Here is a 21,984-nt window from a genome sequence, read left to right on the forward strand (position 1 = left end):
ATTCGTGTAAAGTTACCTATTTTTCCGAATAATCGTTCAAAAATCGAATATTAAACATGATTTTCCTACAAATCGAACGTCGACGAAAGTCATTTAGCAGCAAAAACGCACATGAACCTACCGATGAGAAATATAAGAATGAAAAACCCATTTTGGAATCCTTCAACCAAGTTATAGAAACTTAAAATCTAAAAAATTAAAAAACAATAATTAATAAAACCTGAAGCAAAAAAAATAAAACCTAAATAAATAAAATAAAAAAAAAACTAATATTGAAACAGATTAGTAAATGTGTCAACAAATTCACCGTTCTCACGCAACTATTTTGTATCTAGAAATGTAAACAAAAAATAAATAAAGAAGGAAGGAAGGAAGGAAAAGAGACGGATAGAGAATAGTAGTAGTAGTAGTAGTAGTTTTGACTTTACTACAATCGTTCTTATGTTTGTCAACGGGTTAAAGTTGTTTAGTTGTAAGAAAATAGCGACTGTATAGTTGTAATAAAGAATATTTGCAAAAAAAAACCCCACTCTTCCCATGTTAAATAATAATTTCGAAATAATAACGTTAATATTTCAGTGCGCAGGTCAAAATTTGCAAAAGAAGCGATTTTTGCTCATTTGTTTACGTTGTTATGAGTTAATGTTTATGCGCGCATGCGCAACCGGATGTCGTAAACCGGAAAGTGGGTTACATTTACTCGTTACAAGGTCATTTGAGTTTTATAATTATATATATATATATATATATATATATATATATATATATATATATTCATTACCGATGTTTCTGTTTATGTATATAAGGCGAAACAGTTTGCGCTTGTGTATTTTTTTAGAATTAAAATGGCGGACAAACCATGCGAGTGGCGAGTCATTGTTTTTTAAATAGCATAATAGAAATAGTGTTAATTTAGTTAAATTATTAGAAAGTATGTGCTTACTTGAACGTTTCGATTCGCATTGAATAACATGATGACTATGAATGCCAGCACTTCTTTTGTCACGTCCTCGTTCCTGCGAGCCGTGAGAGGCAAAGCGGTGATAATGGCGCTGTAAGAATTAATGCCATTCTGCGTATCTCGAATATTATCCGTCAACCTGCAAAGATAAATAAGACGTTGTTAGTCTTTATCTGCTCTATAGTTATAGAAAGTTTTTGTCAATTGTTGTAGGATGAGTTCTCGCTGTGAGTTCGTTACAAGGGGGAACAAACATTGGAGCTCAGTCGAGCACCTTTATTGGAGATAACAATAGAATAGAGCAAGGTTTTCCAAAGTGGGCTCTATGGAGACCTGGGGCTCCGCGAGTGAGGCTGAGGGATCACAAAAGCCAGTCCTTAAAGAGAACCAAATGTTTTATATGGAAAAATTAAATGGCTGCAGACATTTAATTTTTTATTTATTTATTTATTTATTTATTTTACTGGAAAGAGATATGATACATAAGGATAGTTCATGAAATAGAAAAAAAAAATGAACAAAAAAATGTAACAATTTTTGATTAATCAAAAACAACAAAAAAATAGTTGTAAACATTATCATTAGTTAGTGTTAAACTTTGAATGTTCTTTATATTTATGTTAGAAATTATCTTGTTAATACTCCGTGAAATCCTTTGCCCTGCTAAAGGGCTCGATGAATTTTGGGAAACCCTGGGATAGAGAAACACTTATTTATTTTTTATTTACTAAAAAAAAAATAATATTCCCGATTGAAACAAAATCAAGAAAAATGTGAGAATCATCGAATCTTAATGGCATTTTCAGTATTTATTATTTTGATTACGACGGGGTACGCAAGCATATTTTGCAGAACCAGAGTGGTCTTCCTTTACTGGTGCTGGCTCAGTTGTTCCCACCTTCTGACCTCATGCCATATCTCCCCGCGGTGCGAGATAAATAGATACCTACTTTTTTATTTTCGGCGAATTGGTCCGAGATTCCCAATTTTCAGGTAATTTTCGTTCTTCATTTAGAACCAAAGCTCGAAGGATTTGCAGACATTTTATATCCAGATCGTCACTCGGCTTGTACGTTGTTAAAGACGATGTGAGGTTTTGCAGTTTTCCAGAAATGCTGTAATGCAAACAAAACATCTGATTAATATTGCTGATAATGAAACTAGACTTTTTTTGTATTACTTGCTTTGCTCGCACTATTGTTCTCAGCTTAAGTGTTATTTGTGTAACGTTTTAGTCGGCATAGCCTTCGATCTTCATCAGGCATGTTGACCGCCATCTTGGAAAAAAAGAAGGAAAACTACTGAGCAGACCGAGCATAGAGATCAGCAGTATATTCTTTTCCAAAATGGCGACCAATATACCTGACGAAGGTCGAAGGCTATATCGACCGAATCGTTGCACAAACAACACTCAAGATGAGAACAATAGTCCGATCAATACAAGTACTATAAACATTGAACACTCATCTAAAAAAATCATAACTGTAGACCTTTTTTATAATATATACTTTATTACCTTTTCAAATTCTTATTTTTCCCCTATTTTTATTAATTAGTTATTGTATACTTTTTTATCAATTTACTTTTTCTTTAGGTGTTCTGCTTCTGTAAATGAGTAGAAAAAAGAAGAAATACAAACTGTAAAACTAACCGATTTAAATTCGAGAAGATATGAGGTTATGATTATCTAGTGGTTAACGACACGGACTGAAGACCTGCGTGTTCTAAGTTCGAATCCACAAAAATCATTTTCACTTAGTATGTTGACAATCGTCTTGTGGTCCCTCCCGTAAATACTCAATGTCTTTTTAGAAAGAATTCTGACTATAAAAATATTTGAGAAACCAATGCCAACAATAGAATCTTCGGATTCTTACGATATGATGATAATTATGGGAAGATCAAAGAAGACCAGGTACTTATGCAGAATACTGACTGTGTTATCGTCGACATATTCAAGGCAAGTTATATAAACCGCCTGAAAGTGCCGAAAAGCGTAGTTAATAGAATCATAGCAGCCGATAATTGGCAAAATCTTTTGTTTATTATTTTTTGTTTTTACAGTATTGTAAGGTGAAATTATAGAATAGTTTAAAGCCCTCCCACCTCCATATATATATATATATATATATATATATATATATATATATATATATATATATATATATATATATATATATGTGTGTGTGTGTGTGTGTGTGTGTTATTTGTTTTTGTTTTTGCGATACGTTTTGAATGAATTCAATTATTTACGAAAGTGCATTTTTACCTAAATGCGATTTGGGAATAATTTTCCCTTTAACCAATTTGGTACCCTCACATGGGGAGCGGTATATATATTGTTTTTAAAATATAATTATGATTCAGCCACTCTGATGAATCGTAAACGACGAAACACGTGTCAGCGGATAATTATATTTTAAAAACAATATATATATATATATATATATATATATATATATATATATATATTCATCTATAGACGGATTATTTCGCTATATCAAAGCAGTTTAATGTGGCTAGACCGGCAAGTGCTTCCGGTGTAATTAATAATCAGTAATTCAAACTTTTGGGTCTTCAGGCATGAGTAAGCAAAATCTCACCATTTATTTAAATACTGTCAACCATCAAAGTATGCTTTGTTTGTTTTTACGAAGAATTGTTCATTTTCAGAAGCTACCGTTATCAGAAGCTACCATTCACCCAATCATGAAATGTAATTGCCACATATTTGGATATTTCATATGCAATAGTGCTCAATTCAAGAAGGGGGGGGGGCTTAATACGAATTTTTACTACTCAAAATTAATAAATTTCTGAATATTTTATTTGATGAAATATGCTGATAGTCTGGTTTTGTTTACATGCATACCCAACCAGAAAGCACATCGCGGCAAATAGAAAGACATAAAAATCTGCCTTCGTTCTAAATTTAAATATGAGGTTTCATTTCTGCCGGGTTATAGAAGACATTGCTGCAATGAAGGTTTGCTCCCTCTAACGGGATAGAAAAATACTCCCAATTGAGAATATGCTATCCATTCACTCATGTATGAAATGTTGTCATATTTGAGCCAGCTATAGCATTTACCACTAGTCTCTCTCTATTGGAGAGATACTTTCAAAGAATTTCAAACCTAATAGTCTGCACCTTCAAACAAGCTTCCACCCCGTTTTCATTGCTGTAATGTATCTCTGTGTTTGTTTTACAAGTACTTTAATAGAATCTGCTCTGACGAACTCCATCGAACCCGACTACCCGACAAGAAGTAAAATCACACCCCCCAACACAAAGGTCCCCCGATGTCGAAGAGACATTCACTCTAATAACTTTTTCTCTCGATCTGTTCGATTTTGGAATTCCTTCCCTGTTTTCTACTTCCTCAAATGTACTAACACGCAGGAGCTTAAATGTAATGTGAACAGACATCTTTCTGCTCAACTCCCTCCTTAGAGTGTTCCTGTATGCATGGTCCCTAATTCTCTGTAGCCTCTTATATCTTAGTGAGAATATGTGAATATGAATAAAAAAAATCTCGAGTCAGTCAGATTAGAGAGAGGTAATGGCCACCTAACCAACACTCTTTGATTTTAGAACCGGAAAGTCACTGATATAGGACGCCACATGTTCAAACCTTTTCATGCCGTCTAGAATTGTGGAATTTACTGTCAATCCTGACACCGAAGCAGAATACACCGAAACCAGAAAAAAAACAACAACAAAAAAATAATACAACTCAATAACTGATCGTTTAATTTTTCAGTCTATCTCTGTTGCAACGTCAAGAGCCTTCGTCCTTATACTGCGCAATTCATGTGAAACATTGAATGGACGATTGATTGATTTGCCAGAAAGAATCCAGAGAAACCACTTAAATGTTCCAGGATATCTACCGAGCTATAAATCGAGGCAACTCCAAATCCAGTTTTAATGAAATCGCCCCAAACGAGGTGTACAGCCATATGATGTAGAGAACTACTTAGAACGAAAGATGCCTATTGCAAAGACAGGTGATGTCTATTGACATTAGTCTTAAAAAGACCAGTACTATAGATAAGAGGAAAACAGGCAGCAAGAAGAGAGTTTCATAAGACAACAGTTCTTGAGAAAAACCTACTTCAATACGAAGCTGTACAGGGTGGAATGATAAAATTGTCGCCTTAGGAAAAAACGACGTGATTCCATTTCCATTTGATTAAAACCAGTCTTCTTTTTTTGTTGCAGGTCATTTATTAGTTGGACAGTTGTGTACAAATCTTAAGAGTGAGGGGAGCCTTCTATCATGTCTGAAAGTGACAATGTTCAACAAGCGAGATAGGAGATGCGCCGCTGTATAGCTCATGCTCTCTAAGATCCAAGTTATGCTAATAGGACCATTGCCAGCGCCCTCAAAATGCACATCCGGACGGTTCAATGGTTGAGGGAACAGCTCAATGAAGTTTCCGTCTACGGTTATGGTCTTCTGTGTAGTTTCAAATGAGGGTCACATTATGCCACTTCACATCTTCAAATTCTGCTTAAAAATCAACTCCCGCCAGCACTTGTGGAAAAGGCATGATCCCAGTTCTGGACCCGTATTGAGGCGGTGATTGAGGCTAAAGGTGGCTACATAATCATTGAATTGATTTTTTTTCAATGAAAGTTTAAAAATAAAGCTTTAGTGTTATTTTCTGTAGGGCGACAATTTTATCGTTCCACCCTGTATTACAATGAGGTATCAGACACCAACGAATTGATGGAGACCACTAGACTAACGAGTCAAATGAGCTTGAACAAAGGAAGCAGGGAATAAACCAAATACTCTTGAAGAACACATTATGACATGCTATAATAGTATGTATAGAAAAATAAGACTAGTAACATCACGTCTGTGAAAGAAAGGTTGCATAGAAGAAATAATGGAGGTCAACAAATTACGGATACATTTCTGCACCTCATCAAGATGTCTCAAATAAAACAGTGATTCACCAACCCAAATATGACAACAATACTCCATACATGGTCTGATAGTAAAATTATAGGAATAAAGAATAGTTTCGTGTGTGGAAAAGTGTTTAAAGCGATAGAGAAAATCGACTTTACGAAAAGTAGAAACATATATATATGAACTCCAAAAAATATTAATGAGAAAGAAAAACCAAAAAGTTTTAGAGTCCAGTTTTCTTCAAAAGCCATAACTTGCATTTTGTTTTCTGTAGGAACTTATTGAAATTTACTTTTTAATCATGTATTTTGGATTCATCGGACAACTATACTGTTCTCATCTTGAATATGATTTTCACAACGTGTCGGTCGATGTAACCTCCAGCCTTTTTTAGGTGTATCTTGTCGAACTCGCTCGGAATTTCCAAAAAAAAAAAACATTTATTTACTTCATGAGGTAGCGAAATACTTAGGACCTCTATTCAGTCATGGCTGACGGAACAAGACCATGCTACCCCGTGGAGTAAATAAAGGGTTTCGTCCGAAATTTCGTTCAAATTCCCAAGTTCGACAGACACATTCCTGAGTTCGACAAGATACACTTGAAGAAGGTCGGAGATTACATCGACCGAAACGTTGTGAAAATCACACTCAGGATGAGAACAGTAGTCCAATGAATCCAAATAATACAAATAACCAATCCTCATCTAAAAAATTCAGAAACGTCATACGTTTTTTTTTAAAAATCTATATAAAAACAATATCAATATTTTATATGCATATAAGCATATTTATGTGTACATTTTTTTCAACTGGAATAATGAATAAAACTTGGCAATATCTTACGCGAGGAGGTTTACCAGTTTCTTGCAGGGGGCATATCGTAATACCGCGTTTTTTTCTCCGGGAACTAGGAAACAGCGGACAAAACTTTGAAATTCTTCACCAAGAGGTAATTCTTCGTGACTTCCCATCACCGTATATTCTAAAAAAAAAAAAAAAATGAAATAAAGCCAGATTAATTCAAACAAATTTAAATTTAATATATTAAATAGAAATGAAAATAATTCATAAAGATAAAAAAAACACACACACACAATAACTGCATAATTTTAATAAAAAAAGTTTAAAATAAAAATTTTCAAATAACATAATTCGTGTTTTTTTTTTTTCACTGGAAATTCTTTGGCGGTTTTTATATCGGTCTTTATAATTTACTGTTAATAGGTAGCATGTTCTTGTTCCGTAAGCCATGACTAGATAAAAGTGCTAGTGATTTCGCAATTGTATTTTAGGTGTCGTCAGCACCGAGGATCGAACCTCGAACTTAGAACTGAATTTTACCAAGTACTTTATCCACAATGCTACGGATCAAGATGAGAACACTAGTCCGAAAAATCCAAATAATACGAAAAATCAATCCTTATCTAAAAATTCAGAAACAAAAATACTACTATTATTCCTAAAATATTAAATTTCTGCCAGAAAAATGATTTGTTTTCGTAAAAATAATTGTACATTGTCGACTAAATATTCTTTAAATAGATTGCTTTTTTCGGTACTTAAGTATTTTTGGTACCGCGCTGAAATAATAACGTTATTATTTAAAAAGCCATTCTTAACATGGGGGAAGGTGTTTTGTAACTATTCTGTGCTTCTACTTAACAATTTAATAAAAAGAAGATATTGTGAAATTTGAATTTAACCTGAAAAAAACTATTTAAAAATAGCGCGATACCAAAAATACATAAGCGCCCTTTTTTCTTCTTTCTTAAAAATCATACCACTTATATTGTTTTTTTTTTAAACAATATACCTATATCTATCTGGTCATGTTCCTTATCCGAACCAATGTGACTCTCTCTCCAGATTTCCTTGTTTTACATCATCTTTCTCAGACCTCCAGTATCATAGTTGGCATCATGTGAAGTTTGCTGGATGTACATGGATCTAGTTCGTTCTATGCTCGTACGCCCATACTGTAGAGTCCAGAACAATACATTTCTCATTCGATCTTGCTTGCGCCTCTGGCAGCGACCGGCAAATTGTAGACGTCGTTTCCTGATTATAATAGATATAGCAGGTAGGTTGCCATAAAGTTGCTGCTTCGTGGGATCATCTTGCAAAGATATATTTAATGCTGTTCGTAGCCTACGGGTGTATGTGCCATCTAGCTTTCTTTCCAATCTTTCAGCGAGTGTCTAGGCATCGTAAACAAGGGCAGACTCGCCACTGCTCTAAAGAATGCCTTTTCCGCTTGTCAGTTAGCCTTAAAGTTCATACTCACTGCAGTTTATCCAATGCAGACCATGCTTTTGAGATGCGAATTTCGATATCTCTCCGTGAAACCTATGTTGCTGCCCGGGTACGTAAACTCAGTGACTTCTATATAGGTTTTGCTTTCTTACCGTAAAATAACTATCTAAATATTTTTATCTAAATATTTTTTAAATCAATAAATAATTTTAGAACAATCCATTTTAAAATTGGTAAAATTGGAATCTTTTACGTTAGCGACAGCAGATTAATCACCAATCACTATTTTTACATATACTCTCGACTAACCCGACAAGCAACAAACTCCCACTTCTTCATTGTTGAGAAAGCCATTTACGTTAATAGTTTCTTCCCTCGGACTGATAGACTTAGGAATTTCATCTCTGTTTCCTGCTTTCCTAACTATACAAATTTTCAGAATTTTAAATGTAATGTCAACAGACATCTCACTGCTCAAATCCTCGCAGTCCCCTGTTAGACACGATCACAAATACGCCCCAGTGCCAATATGTGTTGTGAAAAAGATTGAAAAAAATACTGTTGGTCACAAAATGTTTTGTTATTGAGAAGATTCCTTATTGCTTTCATATGAATGAAACTTTTGAAAATAATTACCATTTTTACTTTTGTATTTAAGTTGTGCTGCGACAGTGTTATGGCCGCAGTATACAATACTGCAGTTCTTGGCAAATGTGTGGAACTTGGCGTTCAGTTCAATTTCGGCTGCATAGTATTCCATGTTTCCCTGTAAAGAATAAAAGTATGAAAGAATATGGAGCCATTTTGGATAAATTTAATTTAATGTTAAGCTTTTGAACTATACACATTGAAAAAGATTGATTTATAGCGATATATGACGATAGAAATAATAAAGGTTAGAAATACGATTGAAAGGTGATAATCAAGTTTTTAAAGGCTGCCTATAGTACTTTCTCTAGTATAGTCATTATTGTAGTTTATGATTAAACTACTTCGTTGACTTGATAGCTCGTACACGATTCAAAATAAAGAAAATGTGCGCAACTTTGCTGTTGGTTATAAAAAGCAAAATTTTTCCTTCTTGTTTATCCATGAAAGCCGCAGTAACAAAATTATGCTATTGGTGCATTCACGCATTAGTGGAGTAACTGCTACACCTTGTCTATGTCTCTTTAACTAGCTGCCCCCTCTTGTCGCTCTTTCTTTCTTGTTCCGAGTTTTCCCTACTTGGTCTCTGTTATTTCGGTCTATCCTTTTTTTTTTTTTTTTTTACACAGTGATCACCACTTATCAAGGCCCGGAAGCCACTCAGGGATAAGGGTTATTGCAAGTACATTACGTTAGTGTGGAGATTTGATGGAGTGTTTACTTAAGGGGGCGGTTCATTAGGAATTTGTTAACATTAGACTTGAAGACATCCAAGTTGTAGTCCAGAGGGAAGCAGGCAGACGGAACAGAGTTCCACAGGCGTGCAGTTCTAAGAAAGAAGCTTTGTTCATGGAATTCGCGTTTTGATTTAGGCACAGATATAGAGTGGGGGAAATTTTTCACAGTGGATTCAGCTAGACGGGTGTTTTTTGTGAAAGATTGGCGAGGGGGGACCAGGGATTGGAGTTCAGACGAGCACCTGCCATGAAAATAACGATAAAACAAGGATAGGCTCGCAACGTCTGTTCTGTGGGAGAGGGGTTGCAGGGTAGAGAAAAGGGCATACCTCACTAAGCCACGAAGTCTATTTTGTACTCTGTCAAGGCATGATAGGCTGTTTTTGGCAGCTCCTGCCCAGATATGGCAACAGTATTCCATCCTTGGACGTACTTGGCTTTTATATAGATAGAGAATTGCATCAGTAGTGAGATATCTTCTGGAGCAGTAGAAGGATCCCACCATCTTTCCAGCGACCTTGGCAACAGACTTGATGTACGTGTTCCATTTCAGATCAGGAGTAAAGGTCAAACCCAGAAGCTTGTCAAAACACGGGGCCTCACTCAATCCTATTTTAAACATATCATTTATACTTTTTGAATATTAATTGTCTCTATTTGACCTAATAACCACATTTATTATCTTTTTTTGCTTCTTGTCTCATTCATTCCAGATTTTTTTTACTTTACATTTTTTTTTGGAAGGGATTCCATTTTGTTTACAAAAAGCAAAACAACTATTTTAACACAGATTTATACGAATTGCACTTTAATAATCCATTTTTTCATTTATCTTTTTTCACATGGTTTCGAGACATCGTCAGTAATTTTTTTTTACATGGTAGTAACCACTTATCAAGGCCCGGAAGTCACTCGGGGATAAGGGTTATTGCGTTTACAGTAATCAATCGTAGTAATCGTTAGTAATGGAGATTTGATAAAGTGTCTTACTTAAAAACAAAAATTAAATGTTTACAGCCATTTAATTTTTCCATATAAAGCATTTGGTTCTCTTACTTTCTGACTAAATTATCGCCCAAGTGTCTTGTTGTTCGAAATACTACGCTGACCTTTTTGTTTTACTGATGAGTCAACACTTATCACGAACCAAAGAACCTTTTCTTTAATCTACAGTAGTAGGAGAATAATTTTTTTTCGCCAGCCATGAACTAGTAGAAGTTTTAAGAAATTCGTAATTGTATTTTTTGTATAATCTACACTTAGAATTGAACCTTCAACCTTCAAAAGAATGTTACTTACAACTGAAATATATGATTCCATCTAAAATTCGTTGCAGATTCTCGAGTTTGATAGAAACATTTCCCATGTTTGATAAAACATATCTGGAGAAGGTTGGGGGTTAAATCGACCGAAACATTGTGCGAATAAGACACAAACTGAGAACAGTAATTTGAATAACGCGAATAATCCTCATTTAAAAAAAAGTCAGAAGCATAAAAATCTCATTGTTTTGTTTTTCTTATGTTTTAATGAGTCATGCGCTTATCAAAGCCCAAGGGCCATTCAAGGACAAGAGTTTAGGTGGACAGTGAGACAACACCGTGATAATTGGTAACGATAGTTGAAACTTGATAGAATTTATATTAAACTTGAGTTATAGTTAGCTAAGGAAGGGTTTCCCAAAGTTGACTCTACGGAGCCCTAGAGCTCCGGGAGTGTTGCTTAGGGGCTCCGAAAGACCTGTCTTAAAGAGAACCTAATGCTTCATATAGAAAAATTAAATGGCTGCAAACATTAAAATTTTATTTTAGAATAGATATGATTTAAATACATATGAAAAGAGATATAGTGCATAAGGATAGTTCACGAAAAAAAAAGAAAAGATTAACAAAAAATAAAACACCTTTTTTATTAATTAAAACCAAAAAATATTTGTAAACGTTATCATTAGTTAGTGTTAAAATTTGACATTAATATTTTTCATATTTATTTTAAAAATTATTTTGTTAGTGCTCCCTGAAAAAACATTTGCCCTGCTCGGGGTCTTTATGGTATCCTGGAGTTTGGGAAACACTGTGTTAGGAATGAGTCTCGCGTTATTGTGTTTAACAGACAGGTAGTTGTGAGGGAGAAATATTGCCCAGGGAAAATCTGTTTACCTTTAAATACACAGAAAAGGAGAAAGGGGAAATTATTTAGAGTGCTTGTAGGTAGAAATACTAATACTAGTCCCTCTTTCATTTTGAACTATTTCTCTAAAAAATAAAAATAAAACTTAGTTTTATTTTCTGTACAAAAAGTTGTATTTGCCAAGTTCACGAATCACGGTCATGCTGATGAGGAAGATGAAGATGAAGAGAATTCATTTGACGAAACTGCAACCAAAGCATTGAAGAAGAAGCTGAAGAGGGAAGATAGTGACGTAATTCATGCAGTATAAGTGTCAGAGATATTTGAACTGGTTGCTTGGCGATTAAATAAAGAAGTAGATATGAGGGGCGTGCAATAAGTAATGCCGCTGACCCACTTTCCATAGCAATAGAGCAACGAAACTTGGCACAGTTATTAGTCTTTTTCTACATAGGAACCACCCAGAGTTTTGCATTTCTTCCATCGTTTGATGCAGCTCTGGAGACCGTTTTTGTAGAACCCCAGGTTGGTCTTCCAACCACGACGTGACTTCAGAAATCAAGGCTGCATCATCTGGGAAACGCTTTCCTTAAAAAAGAAACTTCATGTCTGGGAAGAGGTGAAAGCCAGAGAGTGCAAAGTCAGGGGAGTAGGGAGGATGGGGGAGGATTTCATAACCATACGCCTGTGCTTCTGATCTGGCGACATGCGAGTTGTGGACCGGAGCGTTGTCCTGCAGGAGGAGGGAACCTTTGCTGATCTTCCCCGCCTCTTGATTTTGATAGCTTCCCTTAATTTCCTCAAAAGTGGAGCATAATAGGCTCCTGTAATTGTGTTACCCTTTCATCTTTCATCACTACTCCGTCTTGTACTAATCTTGACAACTTGGGCTATTTGGCGAATAGTAATGCGCCGATCTTCCAAAATGGTCGCCTCAACTTGACGGACAGATGCCTCATTAATGGCAGAAGGGGGGGGGCGACCAGGTCTGGGAGCTGTTTCCACAGACTTCCGGCCATGTTTGAATTCACGATGCCAGCGTTTTACAAGGTCATATGATGGGGCATTATCACCATAAGTTTCTTTAATTTCATCAAAAGTCTCCCGTGGTGTGCGTCCTTTCAAATACAAAAACCGAATCACTGCTCGACATTCAACAGGCTCCATTTCACACCTGACCCAGTTCAAACACCTGTAAAACAGCAACCACAATTAGTTCAGAGCTGTAATTTGCCACATAACCCGTAAAGATATAAATCATTGGACATGCAAAATTTCAGCTAGATCAGACAACTTGAAGTGGGTCAGAGGCATTACTTATTGCACGCCCCGCGTAACTAAGGAACTAATGAACACAAGAAAAGTGAAGTCAACGCAAATAACCACGAAAAGAGAAGTTTTAGAAACTTTAAAACGTTACACGAAGGAGCCGTCGACAGCAAGGTCTAACCTAGATTGTTGTTAAGAACGAGTCAGGAGAATCCGTGAATAATTTCCGACTTAATTAATTGATTGGTGTTTTAATCGGAATTTTCGTTAGTTTTATGATGCATCAGATTAATTTTACCTTTCGTACAGCACATTTGATGCCGTCAAATTTGATTTCTGTTGTAAACTTCTCCAAGACGCCAATCAGAAGCTGCAAAGTAAAAATAAAAATAAATGTTATTTAAATATTAATTCACTTGTCCGATGTTCGATGTCACAAAAAACAAAAACATCATCGCAAACATTAATTAATGAGAAACGAATTACCTCCCTTTATTGTCGCTCTTTATCGGTTAAAATCATTAAAACCATTTCCTCTCCAAAAAGTTAAAAAAAACAACAAAAAAAAAACATGGCTACCTGTTTACGGTTTTAAATTTGGCCATTTTGCTTTATAATTAAAAAAAAAGTCATGTTAAGAGGAGACTAAATTTTTTTGATTATAAATTCTTTTTAAAATTCAAAAAATGTGCAAGTGAATTGATATCTGTTCCTTTATAACTTATATAAAAAACTATTCAGAAAACAAACAAACAAACAATGTGTTTTGTATTGGATTTCATTGAAAAAATGTAAATGTTTTAAAATTTAATTTTTTTTAGATTTAAAAGGTTAAAGAAGAATTTACTAAAAATTGTTTTAAATTCGTCATTATTTGCTTTATTTTATGTTTTTATTCATTTTATTTAAAAAAAATTTCAACACCCGTGGAATTTCCACAGGTTATGCTAGTTAAATCATTAATACAACATCAGAAAACTCAATAAAGATAATTCTTATATAGACTCTACTTTAGGATATTAAAACAGAAACAAATATCACAGCACAACGTTTATTCTTAAGGTAAGGTCATTCAGTATGTGCATGACAAATGGACAAACTAACCGGTACTCTTATTCCTACTATATTTCTCTCATTATTTTTGTCTTTCTGTCCGTTCCACTTTTTCTTGGGAACTACTGAAACGATCTGGCTGAAATTTTGTATGGACCTTTTCCATGATAAAACACAGCGGACTAAATATTATAACATCTGTTCGATGCACAGTTAGTAATTTATAGGGATTAGTACGAATTAGTGTATAATACAAAAAATGAGCACAAATTTAACCCCATTCAACCATCAAGTCTAAGTCGGAAAAAGAGATTGTATTCTATTTATAACTAGCGGCTCAGTTCGGGCCTATATACTGTTCATAACTTTCTCCCCAAAACTGATTAAAAAGCTTGCTGCATGTCTGAATACCCTTTACGTATAATTTCAAATGTTTAGACCCAAAATTTGCTGAATAGTTTGCTAGAGACCGAAAGGGTAAAATCTTTTGAACTTGGACCCCTTGTCAGACAAATTTTCGGCCAAAATCAGCTTGCCCTATATTTGAATAAACTTTATGTAAAATTTCATATGTTCAGACTAAAAATTGGCTGAGTAATTTAGTAGAGACCGCAGAGGACAAATGTTTTGTTTTAACTTTGACCATAATTTTGACACCTTAACATTTATTGTTTTTGGCTCAAATCAAATTAAAAAGTTTTATCCATGTCCAAGTAACCTAGATCTAAAATTTCAAGTGTTTAAACCCAAAATTGGTGGAGGAGTTTAGTAGAGTTTTCAAAGGTCAAATCGTGGGACTTTGACCCCCTGACAACCAAATTTCTGGCCGAAAAACGATTAAAAAGATTTTCCCAAATCTCAATACCCCTTATGTCAAATCTCGAGTCTCTAGACAAAAAAATTGACAGAGTAGTTTGGTAGGGAAATATACACACATACACAGACAGACAGACAATTTTACTTTTATAGATATATAGATAGACATATAAGTAACGTGGTTTATAAATGTCATACACGTGTTGGAATATAAAGAATGAATAGAAATGCGAGTGAAGACAACTTACCGTTTTTGAAATATTGGAAGCACTAACCACTGCACTCAAACATGAAACCATGGTTTTCATGTGGATGGGATTAACGAGCATTGGTCCAATGATATCACAAAATGCCTGGTGGGTAAAAAAACAAAACAAACAAAAACAATTATGAGATAATCTGAACACACACAAATATAGACAATAAGGTATGAAATATATTTATGCAGGTACATCAGTGTTTAATACTCGTAGAGAATTGCCAAGCAAAATGCAATTAGCCTCATGATTACCTACGGATGTAAAGCTTAATTTCCATAAATATGTTTTCATATCTTACTACTAAGCTCTACTCAAGCACTGAACACTGTTGAACTGAAAATTTGTAAAATTATTTTATAACTTTTATGCATGTATACATGGAATAACAAATATGCCCGGATGTTTGGAGGTGTGTGTTGAGCAAATAAATAAATAAATAAATAAATAAAGTATTAGTAGGCAGGCAGGTTCGAACCCGTATCGTGAATGAGGAAAGGAACGTGAAAAAAAAAGAAAAAGAAAAAGAAAACAAAACAACAAAAAAAACGTGACGTCTTTGCCGTTGCACCCATCGCCGAATCGGAAGTGGTGATGGTTTTAATTAAGGCTATCAGCGAAAAGCGACCCCGCCCTGTAGAAAAGGGCCCAGTTGAGGGTAAAGGAATGAATGTTTTTAGCCCATTTTTCGATATTTGTCGCCCGAAGGGTCGAACTTCAAAACGATACTGATCTCATGAATATCCGTCGTCTCTGTCGAATGTTTTAGGCAGACATATAAACAAACATACATACATACATTTAAACAGACAGGTGAGATTTATATTATAGAAGACTAACCTGGGTGGCCGGCGTTGCCCGGGTATTTGGCGGTGTGTATTGAAAAAAAAAGTTGTAATAGGCAGGCATGATCGAACCAATGACGCGAAAGCGGAAAAGAAAGGAAAGTGGAGGTGTGTGTAAGGGTGTTGGTTGAGCAAAAAAAAAAACAAAAAAAAACAACCCCCCCAAAACGCCTTTTATGCGACGTCGTTTAATGAATGAATGACATGCAAAAAATGCCAGCGAAAAAAGCGACCCTCATTGTAGAAAACTTCCCAGTCGAGGGTGAACGAATTAATGTTTTTGGCCAACTTTTCAATATTTGTCGTCTGAAGGGTCGCTCTTCAAAAGAATACCAATCTCGTGAAAATCCGTCGCTTCTGTCGATAGTTTTAGGAATACATACGAACATACATACATCTATACATTTAAACAGACGGGTGAGATTTATATAATAGACTAGCGGAGGTATCCGGCGTTGTCCGCATGTGGTTAGGTGTGTGTGTGTGGGGGGGGTTTAAATCAAAACAAAATGAAAAATAAAGAATAAGCGAACGTAATAACGCTGTTTAAATATTATAACTTTTTTAAAATCGGACATGATGAAAAATAAAAAATACGCGAACAAAAAAGAAATGGCATAAATAACCCTGTTTCAATATTAAAACTTTAAAAATCGAAAAAAATATATCTGATATCTCGGCTCGAACGTGCAACCTTAAGATAACGACGCTGCGACTATAACCTCTGGTCTATGATCGCGTGAGAGAAGTCACGTCGTTTTTTTTTTTTTAAATATTTAAACTAATTCAAGAAAGAATGTTTTTTGATCATGCGTGTTTGGCTTAATTGTCATGAAGGAACGATTTTTTGCTACCCTCCCTCATCGCGAACAATAATCGCGTCTTTTCTAATTTTCACATATTATTCGACCAAGACATCGCCCTTACAGACGATGCCGGTTTCGACCCGGTCCGATGCCACTGAGAAAAGTTTTAGGAAGACATACATACATACATACATACATGCATACATACATACATGAAAACAGACAGGTGAGATTTATATTATGGATTACAATTCAATTTTAAATTTCCCATTTAGATACAGTTACCAATTCTATTTTCGGTTCCTTTAAAATCGCTAAAACATTAAAGTTTCTTTTTTGAAAAAATTGGATTACAGTAAAAACACAAGGAATGCGTGCATATACTTATGTCGTGTGTTCTATAGATTTTAGTTTCATTAGCAGTTAAAAATCAATAACTGTTTATCATTTTCTCATTAATATGAGCAATACGAAAATTAAGTCTGAAACAAAACCAAAAGTAGTCTTAAAAATGAAAGAATCATTTTTGGCATCGGAACATAGGCATACATTTTTGCCGATTCTGATACCGATTCGAATACCACAAAATGTTCCGACCTTCCGATTCCGGATTCCGATTAACTGTCTCAACACTATATATCCACATAATTGTAAAATTCAAATGACCTGTAACGGGTGTTGTAACCCAACATCCAGTTTACGACTTCCGGTTGCACATGCGTACATAAACAAATAATCAACGCGACAATAAAACGTATTGTTTTACTGTGTATGTTTTCAGCGTCCGAATTGTTTTTTCTTTCGCATTTAAATTTTCCAAATAAACAATTGTTAATACTTTCTGCATTTTTTTGCATCGTTCATTTCCGTATTACGTTTAAGTTAATTACACGCAATTTTCTTACAAATGAACATACTTAACCAGTTGATAACCATAAGAGCATTTTACAACCGCGATTTACCCACCACCTTGCTTTTTTAAAATATTTATTCTCCATTTTTAATACACCTTTCTTCAAAAAACACTCATACGTTTTCTTCTACACTACCAACATAAATAACCCTGAAAATATGTTTTTTTAAATTTGCGTTACAAATAAATAATCAACGCGACAATAAAACGTATTGTTTTACTATGCACGTTTTCAGCGTCCCAATTGTTTTTTTTAGCGTTTAAGTTAAAAGATTTATCAAAATTTGAATTTAACTTTAAGTATTATGGTATCTGTTCAATGCACATTTACCTATAATTATGGCAAACCACTAATGATTAAATAATTGTAAGTTTTTTTTAAATAACCAATTATAAACAGAACGAAACATAGAAATCTGTGTATATTCTTTTTCATTTTAATATACTTTCATAGAAATGTTTCTGTTATGTCACAAAAAACTATTTTTTTACGTCACAAGTGTCACGCTCATAACATTAATTCCATAGCTAATATAACATACTGACCCAACAGGTCACGGGTAGTCTAGTATATATATATATATATATATATATATAAAAGCTAAATGGAGGCCATCTAGAACATATGTTGTAGAACGGAGAAAAAAAAGGCTAAGACCCTTGTGCTTTGATGTGATTTTTTGAATATAATAAACTAGTTATGACCAAAGTTTCATTTCATTCAGACAAAACATTAAGAAACGGGGCCTAATTAGAGTTGGGGCCCGTTTTTTGGGTCACTCTCTCTCTCTCTCTCTCTCTATATATATATATATATATATATATATATATACACACACTGCGTGTCAAATTATTAATTAGATAACATTTTTCTACTAGTTTCAGAAACTTACCAGTAGTTTCGCATCAAAAATTTCGGAAACGTTGGCCAATGCTAAGCTGTGCATACTGTGAAATTTTCGTACTGTTCTGCGCAATGTAAACAACTTGCCATCGTAATAGCTGAATCCACGATATTTGAGGCGTGTCAAATTATTAACAAAGCAGTTTGTTTCGTCAATAAAACGGGTCGTAATACGGGGAGTTAAAGGAAGAAAATAAGACTAAGAGAAGTCTTATCGAGATAATGCAAAACTCAACAAATTGTTTTGGAGCTTATATAGAAATCAATAAAGAAAGAAAATATATAATAAGAGTATGCATCAATTAGGGTTGTAGGGTAAGTGGGGATTCTTTATATCATGGTATTTCGAAGCCGAATGCTTCTTATCAGAAGAAGAGAGAAATAGAGATGCTAGGTAACATGATAGGGATGCGACATCTAGCGATAGTTACATTAGGAGCGAAACAAATATTGACGCTGTTTGGAGGAATTAAATTGATCTCTCTGATATAGGAGGAGTATAGCTTTTATTAAATAATATGCAGGAAGACGTATAGCATATCTATCATGGTGGGTTTAATATATATGGACAATATATATATATATATATATCAGGTCATGTCATGTGCTACTGGTACCATGTAACCCAGTGCTACCTGCCTCATGGTCGGGTCACCGGCGACTAAACTGGTTCCCCCACCAGACTTGTTTGGTGAGGAGGGCGGCTAGTCTCCCTGAAGGATTAAAAACAAGACCTTCCAAAGGGCGAATGAACTCTTTTTCTGGGTCAACGGCCAACTAGCACCGTGTATATTTGTGTGTGTGTGTGTATATGTGTATTGGGGTGGAGAGGGCTCCCGTAAGCCGTGGTGAAGGCAGCCTTTCTAGGAGAAGCAAATCTCTGATTTAAAAAACCATAAAGCGGGAGACCAGTACCCACATTAAGCTGGTCTGCAGTTTAATTTGTTGCTGGCTATCTTGCTCTTGCTTGTTGCTGGATCTCAACATTTTGAACCGAGAGAGAGAGACTTAGCTGTCGTACAAAGCTATGACTCTGTAACATCATCTGTGTATAGATACTCCCTCAGGCATTTGGGCTCATGGATTTTAAATGTCTGAGGGAGTGGCACTCGTCTGACAAGACGTTGCAATCATCATATATATATATATTAAACATACAAGGGTGGAGTTTATGTTGTAATGCCTCGGTAAATACGAAGTTATTAATTCATTGAACATTTAATTGACTACCCGAGTTTGTAATCCCCAATTCTGGTGAGTTTGTGGTTATCATTTACCGCATTATTAGTAATTTGTTTGCCAAGCTGTGTCTTGAATTGATTGATTTTTTCAATTTTAAAAAATTTCGTATGGTCATCTAAAATTGTTTGCAATTTTGTAAAATAAACATATTTTTTATGCAACAAATATGTGTGTGTTTCATTATCTTTTTCAATCATGGTATTTGGGCGATTTTCTTTTATGCTGCGAATTAAAATTGTGCTGGATCTTTGTTTTTTATTTGTTAACTTGTTTTTCTATGGTTTCCTCGTTGAAGTTTAATTCCGAGATGAGTGGTTATTTTCTGTTCGCTTTCTAGGGATTCGAACCCTGCTTCAAAGTCATGTTTGATTCCATTTGCTAGATGTTTCGATGCTATTGAGTTAAGGGTATGAACTTATGATCTCGTCGAGATGCACGATAAACTTCCGTTTTTCTCTGACCACGCAGTTCTCCAACCATCAAGCGATAACCACTTATCATGCTTTGTCCCTGAAAAGCTCAAGGAACCCAAATCCTGATACAAAACAAAATGTATATGCCCTTACTTACCAACAAACCATTGGCGACATTGTCCGTATGCCTTATTTCATAGGGGTAGAGATTCTTGTCCCCCATGTAGTAATTCGTGAAGAAGACCTTGAAAATAAAGCAAAACATGAAATAAACAAAATAAAACATTTCATTTATTTTTGAAGACGAAAGAAAAATGTTTCTAAATTTTTAAGATGAGGATTGATTATTCGTATTGTTTGGTGTCTTCAGATTACTGTTTTCCTCTTGAGTGTCATTTTAACAATGTTTCGGTCGACGTAACCTCCGACCTTCTTCAGGTAAAAGGAAGGTAGGCTCCCTCTATGGTGCTAGCCAACTGCTAACACCTGAGAGTATCCTGTACCTTTCTAAGGCCACTATTCGCCCATGTATGGAGTATTGTTGCCACATCTGGGCTGGTGCCTCTACCACTAGTCTCTCCCTTCTGGAAAGGGTCTAAAAAAGAGTCTTCAATCTAATAGGCCCCATCTTGTCAACTAGGCTCCAACCCCTGCCCCATCACCGCAATTTTGCATCCCTGTGCCTGTTTTACAAGTATTTTAATGGAATATGCTCTGATGAACTCGTTTCGCTTGTGCTCCCTCGACGTACGTATCCCCGACAAACCCGTTTTGCAACAAAATCACACCCTTTCAGTGTTGAGGTCGCTAAATATCAAATACTCAATACTCAAATAGCTTCTTCCCTAGAACAGCTAGACTTTGGACTTCTCTTCTTGCTTACTGCTTCCTGTATAGATCTGCAAAAGTTCAAATGCAACGTAAACTAACATCTTAATCTTTCTTAAGCATGATCCAAGAAGTAGCCCGTTACGTTCAAGTGGCAATATGCCTTGTTTGGGATGAAGGTGAGTAAAACAAGGCTTTCTACTCTAATAACATCTTCTCCAGAACGGCTAGACTTTGGAACTCCCTTCCGAGTTCCTGTTTTCCCAACTGTACTGACATACAGAGGTTCAAGTGTAATGCGAACAGACATCTTGCTCTTCAACTCCCTACATTTCCTGCAACTTATGGCCCCGATAGTAGCCCCCTACATCAAAGTGGCACTGTGTTTTGTTTGAGATAAAAATGAAATTACAAAAAAAAAAAAGAAAAAAAAAGAAAAAAAGGTATATCTTGTCGAACTCAGAAAACCCTTCTATCGAACTCAAAAATCTGCACGGAATTTCGAACGGAGCACTTTATTCAATCCACGGTGTTAGTAATTCTCGTTTCGTTAGCCATGACTAATGCTCTCGTTCCGTCAACCAGTCTTAACTAATTCGCAATGTATTATGAGTTTCGCTTGCACTGACGATTGTACCTTCAATCTCAAGAAGAATATAACTCACAACGGAATTTTACTAAATACTTTATCCACTACGCCACGGGTCCTTGCGGAATACAATTGCGAATTACTTAGGACTCTATTATTTAATCTACGGGGGTAGTATGCTCTCGTTCAGTCAACCATGACCGGGTATAAGTCTTAAGAATATGCAATTGTAAAAGCGAAGACTTTTCATAATGTACATATCTTATTCATAAAAGCTCTATGCAGGTGTTGAGCACGTTTTGACAAAATATTGGTTTTTAGTTCATGTTATCAATATGATTAAACCATATGAAGATATGTAAAGTCTGAAAAAAAGTATATAAAAGGACACTT

At 35.1% G+C, this 21,984-nt stretch overlaps 1 protein-coding gene across 3 annotated transcripts in view; it reads right to left on the bottom strand.

Moving 5' to 3' along the window:
* Positions 1-21,984, bottom strand: part of LOC145278009 (inositol 1,4,5-trisphosphate-gated calcium channel ITPR3-like) — a 704,464-nt gene that overhangs the window by 167,165 nt on the left and 515,315 nt on the right. For all 3 annotated transcript variants that reach the window (XM_080130185.1, XM_080130184.1, XM_080130186.1), the window contains 7 exons: positions 20,332-20,418; positions 15,043-15,147; positions 13,224-13,295; positions 8,778-8,907; positions 6,732-6,870; positions 1,912-2,076; positions 944-1,100 (listed from right to left, as the gene is read on the bottom strand). In XM_080130185.1, coding sequence (XP_079986311.1) covers positions 944-1,100; positions 1,912-2,076; positions 6,732-6,870; positions 8,778-8,907; positions 13,224-13,295; positions 15,043-15,147; positions 20,332-20,418 — 855 coding nt within the window. The remainder of the gene's footprint in view (positions 1-943; positions 1,101-1,911; positions 2,077-6,731; positions 6,871-8,777; positions 8,908-13,223; positions 13,296-15,042; positions 15,148-20,331; positions 20,419-21,984) is intronic.

This window comes from Euprymna scolopes, chromosome 6 (genome assembly GCF_053919585.1).
Source record: "Euprymna scolopes isolate OS-2025 chromosome 6, ASM5391958v1, whole genome shotgun sequence".
NCBI lineage: Eukaryota > Metazoa > Mollusca > Cephalopoda > Sepiida > Sepiolidae > Euprymna > Euprymna scolopes.